Consider the following 7,685-nt stretch of genomic DNA (forward strand, 5'->3'; position numbering starts at 1 on the left):
ATATATATCTATATATATATATATATATATATATATATATATATATATATATATATATATATATATATATATATATATATATATATATATATAATCAAGCAACAAATTTTCATTGACTGATTTTTCAGTTTCACTCGCGAAATTAAGTAGGTGTAAAATTCACCCGTTTCGGTGGAAATATTCCATGCATTGGGTCGCTGCCAAACATGTTCCTCGTTAATACTGCCACTTGGCCAAGTTTGACCAAAAATTTGATGAGCTATAACTTGACCATACGAGCTCATATTTGAGTGTTCTTTCCACTGCTAGAATCAGGACGATGAGCATTACGATTTGGTCCCAATTTTATCTGAATTAATGGAATTTCATTTTTGAGGTATTTTGAGTCCTCTTTAACTTTTGAGTGTCTTTAGAGCTACCTGGATCGTTCCTCCCCACTAAGAAGTTTTTCGTCCTCCAAAAGCATGAACATAATTTGCAATTTTTGTCTACATTGTCTGCACCACAAGTGTTCTGACAGGTCACCCTTCCTTCTCCTTCACCCTTGTTCTTCAGAGCCATAAGTGATAAGCCAACATCTGCATCGTTTGCAAACTTGTAGTACAATCTTTGCAAATTACATGCTCAATTACATGACCAATCATGACGCAAGCATCCCCATAATTTCCACAAGATTATAAGACACGCTCTTTGGTCAATTTTACACCATAATAGAAACCAATACCCAACTATCAATAAAAGGACAAAACATCAATGTTCCTTTAATAAGCGATGGAAAACACATCATCACTTTCACAATTTAAATTACAACATATGATTTACAAAATGTAGCCATGACAAGCTACCATATCTATAAAAACAATCTCTCACTCATGAAAGTGAGTGGGTCATCATCTCCCTGTGGCAGATTTGCTTTTTTAACAACTTTTCCAACTGGTTCCTGCATGGCCACTTTGTCCTTGAGACGTTGCTCTAGATGGAGTGTCTAACACGTGGTTCTTTCATGTCCACCTCTGTTGCAATGACTGCAAAAAAAATCTTCCTCCAAACCTGCTTTACCTTCTTCCTTCCTTGATGTGGAGAAGATCATTCACTCCTCATCTTCTTTCTTGCTACCATTCCCTTCTAGAACTCAACAACCACATCGTTATCTAAACCACAAAAGCTACAAATTTTTCTACACCATGATTTTTGTTCATCATTAGCATGCTTGTAATCAAAATGAAATCTAGAATACTAATACTTGTTATACTTCTCTTGACTGTCTTTGGTTAAATTTTGGTGATGAGAGCTTGCCTTAGCTCTCCCTTTGCAATGTGCACTGTCATGGGAGGATGGTGATGTGTTCCCATCATTCTCTTTCCTTGATGGTTTCAACAATATCTTCGAGTCTTTTGACACCTTTGATAACTCTCCTTAAGTGTATTCCAAACCTATGAATCGCAGTCTTTGTACCACCTCCAATGGCTGAGTCATTCCTTGGCCCTTCACACCAAGTCCTCCTCCTTTATATCCCATATTGGTAAAGAGTCTCATTCCAGTTCTTGAAATGGGTACCTCCATGTTTACAACATAAATAGTTTCATGTGAACATAGAACTGAAGAATTACCAACATTGTTTACTTGAGCTATCAATTCTGAAATAGGTGATGATGGCTTCGCTAAGCCTTCGTTGCACTTCAATTTTTCCAATACCTATTTCGCAACTCATAGCTGAAGCTCCAGCCTCTACTTCTCCTATTTTTCTTCTTGTAGAATTCTCCTCAATTCAACATTCTCTTCTTGAAGGCTCTGATTGATCTCCTCATCTAAATGTTGAGAAGACGATGAAGAATAAGTATGTTCACTTGAGGGGGTAGATGGAGCATAATCCTCTACTCTTGCATTCTCCCATTCTTCTCTTGCCAATTCTCCTCATAACCTACATACATTATGTCCACCATGCATACCATCTTGAGGAGGTCCTCATAAAGATATTTGTTGTTCCCCATTTCCCTTCTTGTTGCATGTTGAATCATTCACACTCACAATTCACATGAGTGAGAAGACCATTGTGATACCAAACTTGATTCAGATATCTTCAACTATCATAATTATCCAAGATACTTTCCTTCTGTGATGTTAGCAGAATTGCATTTAAAAGAGTATGAAAATCCACATGTGCATACTGTAAAGAAGATGAAAAATAATGACAACAATCACATCATAAGAAAAAACACATTGATAATAGAGTTAACCAATGTGGGTTACGTCTCTGGGCCCTAGTGTCAAGAGTAGGGAGGCCACTTCATTAAATGTTGCAAATGATGATGATCTACATGATATATTCTTTGTCATTACAAGGATGAATACCCTCAACCAGAGTGGCATGTCTCTCCATGAAATTTTCTCAAGAACTCTCACTCATGGGAAAATTCCCTCAACAAGAGTGGCATGTCTCTCCATGAGACGTCCTATAGGAACTCTCACTCAAATGGGTTCTCCTTCAGCATGACAAGCTAATAAAATCTCACATGATGTGGCATACAAGTATCCCTCAACATAATGGTAATCAGGTATCTCAACAACAAGAACATCATCTCAGTAAATTACAAGAAAAGCATGACATAACAACATCATATGCCTCCACTTTCTGGGATGGCTAAAAAACACAAAGATCATCTACTAAAACAAACACCACCGTTGAATTCATGCTGCGAAATTGTGTCAAACAAATATAAACTTTGCCCCTTTCTGACACCAAAAAATTATGGACCCTTAGGCATCTTGAATATTCCTTGAAAGATTCCTTCCTGAAGATGGCCGAAAAATTCATTGCTCGAATGAAGATTCTAAGCACACCACTACACTCCCTGTGAAATTATGTGAAAAATTACTATAAATTTAGGATCACTCTGCCTCGGTAAAAAATCAGCCTCCTAGGGAATCTTTTAGATTCCCTAAGATTCTTCCAAGATTCCTTTCTGCTGGACGCCTGAGTTTTTGTTGCTCAGGTGGGGAAACGGATCATACGGTTGGACTGCTAGCGATAAAACGTGAAAAAATTAATATCACCTTGTAAAATTTTGACACTGGCACCTCTGGCCCTCTAAGGGAATCTTTTTAGTGTCTTAGCATATTCCCTCGCTCATGGTTTTGGCCCTCCTAGCCCCTCCAAGTTCTGTTGCATCTGTCCTCCACCTTCTCGATTGACTGAATCATAAGGTTTTAAATATATATTCGCTGGGTGAAGTTAACAACATAGAGTCGTTGGCCCTTTGGTAAGTTCCCAAATTTGGAGTGAGCAGGTCAGGGGTTCCAACCCCACCGACACCCCATATGGATAGCGTGTTAGTTTTACAATTCGACGCATATACATTTTTAACATTAATCGTTATGTGTTGGAGGCAAGCATTTTTAGAGTGAAGTGGTAATTGTTTTGTGTTTTGTTGCAGCATTATATGATTAATGCAATGGTTTGGTATGGCATATTCTGGGGCTACCGGTCACACGAGTTCGACTCCTATCAACCCAAAATTACACAGTGGTCATTGGTATGTGGCACAGTTTTAAATTCTTGAGCCATTTGGTTGTTGTTTTTAATTGTCCATGGGTTGTTGTGGTTTATATGTATGTGCATCGGTGACTCTAACGGGGTTGGGCGGGTCTGCTGAGGGTGGCCCGCCCACCCAACACAATTTTTTTCAAATATATATCAACTCAATTGTGGGCTGGAGGGGGAGGCAGCATGACCCCCCAATATATATATATATATATATATATATATATATATATATATATATATATATATATATAGATATATATATATATATAACCAGCCAGCCAATTTCTGTTGACCGATTTTTAAGTGTCACTGGAGAAATTAAGTAGGTGAAAAATTTACCCTTTCTAGTGGCCAGATTCTATGCATTAGGTTGCTGCCAAATTGTTGCCTCATTAAGACTACCACTTGGCCAAGTATGACCAAAACTTGGACTAGCTATAATTGAGCATACAAGCTCATATTTGAGTGTCATTCACACCGTTGCAATGTGGACAGCAAGCAGTTTGATCTGGTCCTGGTTTAATTTAAATCTATGGAGTTTGATTTTCGAGCTATTCTTAGCACTCTTTTACTTTTGAGCATCTCTGGAGCCACCTGGATCCATATGTTATGGACGAACCGACCAAGTGGGATGATTACCTCCACCTGGTTGAGTTTACTTATAATAATGGATACCAAACATCTTTAAATATGAGTCATTTCAAAGTACTTTATGGCAGACAATGCAATGTACCTCTGAGTTGGGACCATATTGAAGATCAGTTGGTGTTGGAGGCATATATATTATGGAGGAATTGGTTAAACAAGTCATACAAAACTTGGAAACAACAGAAGACTGTAAAAAAACTTATGCATGTTTGAAAATAGTACGAAAGAGTCCAATATGGGAGATCATTTATATTTGAAATTTGAACCCAATAAGAGCACACTCATACTTGGAAGCTATGCTAAGTTATCACCTAGGTATTGTGGAACTTTTGAAGTCCCACCCAAAATTGGACCTATTTCTTATCAACTTGCCCTTCTAGCAAACATAAAAGTTCACAACGTTTTTCATGTGTCTTTATTAAAGAAGTATGAACATGTTCCAGCTCACATCATTAATTGGAATGTTGTATAGATGGAACTAGAGGGAGAGTTCCTAGCATAACCACTGTGTATTCTATACTAGAGGATAGTCACACTCCATAATATACATATAGTGCAACTGAAGGTTCAAGGGAAACATTTCTGTCTAGAAGAAGCAACTTGGGAGTTGAAGAATGCATTTAAAGAAGCATATCGTTCTCTTTCTCGATGAAATACTGAAGTGTATTTCCATAAAGACATTGATCAAACACTGGGATGGTGTCAAATTCAAGTGGGGGAGGATGTGATATCCCTTCACTAGATACTTTATGTAATTAAAAACTTCTTATGTCTTTTTTATAGATAAGTATGCTAGTCTTAAAAACAATTAGAAAATATAATTATCAATGATTTTTTACTGATATTAACTTATTGTAAAATTGGAATTATGATTTTTTATTTTTTTAAATAAAGAGAAATATGGAAAATTAATTATTGAGTAGAAATGGATGAAAGAGATGAGGCTACAAATTATTGTGGAATATTTATTACCTGTCAAGAAGTCTTAGGTGTCTAATCTAGATTATTAGATTTTATTGAGGAATTATGACATTGTGTTCTCTTTATGGGCAGCTTGATGGGCCTTGACCCAGGTTTAGCTTTAGTCAACCAAGAAAATCCCTACAGTACTGGCCCTTTCGGCATCAGTCCAGAGAGCACAGACCTAAGTCTCACCTAAAGCGATATGGGGGAATGCAGGAACCAATTTTCTCACCTTGAGATGGTTGTGATGTCAGTTTTATACATTAAGCCCTTACTTCACACAGATTGATAATCCTTTAGGGATTATCGATGTAATTTCTCTTTCACCTTTTAGAACCTCTGTGAAGGTGTACGACCATCCTTCGTGTAACCCTAACCAGTGACTCAGGCACTTACGTGCCTCTGTAACTATGTTACTATATAAGTTCCTCAATTATCTTAAGTGTTCACCAGCTTTACCATGCAATTAAGATTATCTTCGCATAAACATATATTATTCATTTCATATAACAGATGGAAACATATATATGTGCGCATTAAATTAGCATTATAACGTAAACCAAGAACTTAACATAACATAATCACATGCAATTAATAGAGGTAAAATACATAGTAATTTCAAAATACTTCTCCTTATTGATGATTTATATTTCCAATACAGATGACTTCTACCCTAGGCCTCTGTACACTTAGTTGCAAAGCCTCTACCTACACTAAGATTCTCGCTCTTAGCTTTTCACAGACTCATCAATTTCTTAGAATTGTCTTCCTTTTATTCCCTTCTTCCTAAAAGACTATTCTAATACTTCCTTTTATACAATCCCATGGTCCGCGGACCATGGGTGGATCTCTATAACCGACATGACTTTTTACAAAACAAGGGCGTAAAACCCTTAATGACTCTTTACATCTTCACGCTCTGTGACCACAAAATGTAGAGACTTTACATTATTTATAAAAAATTTAGGATTTTTGCCCCAAAACTGGCTCTTAGGGGAACCCATTCCCAACAGGCCACCAACACAAACATGGAGACTCGCCCTTGAGTCACTCTGCTCACGCAGAGATCTTGTCACGAAGACCTGCCAACTTGACTAGGACAACTGCTACCTCGGTGGTGCACTGCGTTGCCGCCTACTTCATCTCTTCGACCAACTTCTCTGGCGTTCTCACTGCGCTATCAGCCTGTAGCTTGTGCTAAGTCTCATTAAGAATAGCGAGCTTTCCCTCAATAGTGGTCGTGATCAAATATGCCTCATCCAACCAAGGCTTCAATCGAGCCTTCAACACTGCTTCCTTGTGTTGAGTTGCATCTACCTGCTCTTTCAACGCCTTGGCCACGTACAGCTTTGCTAGCCTCCTCGTGATGACGACAGTGCGCGCTATTGGTTTGACTTCATCGTAGTGCTGTTGCAGCTCCCGTGCTTTTGTTACCAACCTCTCTACAATGGTGTCTTCTTGTAGGGTGGTGAAAACCTCGAGCAACTGCTAAAAGAGCGTTTTGCAGTCCTTCATTGTGCTCTCCACTGCAGCTACAACGTCTTTGACAGTTGTTTCGTGCTTCTCTCTGACTTCTTGCGGAGTCGAAGGTTGGGCCTTCAAATGAAACTCTATGATTTTGAGGTTTAGTTCCAATTGAACCTATGCCAATTCTGTTTATGTGTCTCGCACTCCACCAGTGAGCTTCTAAACCCTTACATCTACTAGCTTAGCCTCGAGAATGTCCAACTCCGAGACAAACCTATATGCCTCAACCATGACCTTAGCCATGCGTTAATTCTTATCTGTAAGGTCCATCACAAGGTCAATGGTGGAGTCTCTTTGTACAACCATATGGGCGTTGTTGACCTTCTCTTCATTGATTACCTGCAACGCACGCTGTTCGAGGGCCCAAAGTTTTGCGATCACGTCGTCCTGCAAAAAGGTGAAGTGCCTCATTGGGAAGTGTAGCCAATTTGAGTCCAACTCCTTTGAGGGCACAGACAATGGGCTTGTCATCTTTAGTCTCTATTTTCAATGCTCCATCCAGCAACACTATTGCTCGGGGGTCCCTTGCTCGCAGCATCCCTGTGGCTTCTGAGGTGCCAGGTGCAAAACTGGTTGACGCCATCTTGGTCTGTACCTATGATGCGTGGATCTACGGCTCGCACAGACCCATCTGAATAGCACCCAAGGCCTCCTCCTATTGCTGCTCGAACTGCTGCAACAGTTCTGCGGTGGCATCCCTCACCATATCACCTATGTCATTCAGATCCCCCTTTGTTAGGGTGATCAGATCGAGAGACATCTTGCTAGCCTTGGACTTCTTCCCCGGCCCTACTTTCTCCGGACCTCTGTTGCACTTGATGAGGAATGGAGTGGTCTTCGGGTCTGCTCCTCCCTAATCCTTTTGTTCATCATCTTCCTTTGTCTCCGGGGAAGGCGAATTCTGACTCCTATCAAAGCTGCGCTCCTCTTCCTCTACTTGGCCACCTCTCTGCTTTGCGGCAATGCGCTTTGCCTTGGCCTTGTCATCGGCCTCCTTTTTCCT

The 7,685-nt window shown here is 39.5% G+C and overlaps 1 protein-coding gene across 1 annotated transcript in view; it reads right to left on the bottom strand.

Annotated features, from left to right (window-relative positions):
- The window catches only part of LOC149148129 (linamarin synthase 1-like), a 49,672-nt gene extending 42,407 nt beyond the window's left edge, over positions 1-7,265 (bottom strand). Inside the window, exon 1 of the mRNA XM_089442076.1 lies at positions 7,022-7,265. Coding sequence (XP_089298202.1) covers positions 7,022-7,265 — 244 coding nt within the window. The remainder of the gene's footprint in view (positions 1-7,021) is intronic.
- Between the last annotated feature and the right edge of the window lie 420 nt (positions 7,266-7,685).

Source organism: Pinus tabuliformis, chromosome 9 (assembly GCF_031772625.1).
Source record: "Pinus tabuliformis cultivar Carrire ecotype Pingquan chromosome 9, CPIR1, whole genome shotgun sequence".
NCBI lineage: Eukaryota > Viridiplantae > Streptophyta > Pinopsida > Pinales > Pinaceae > Pinus > Pinus tabuliformis.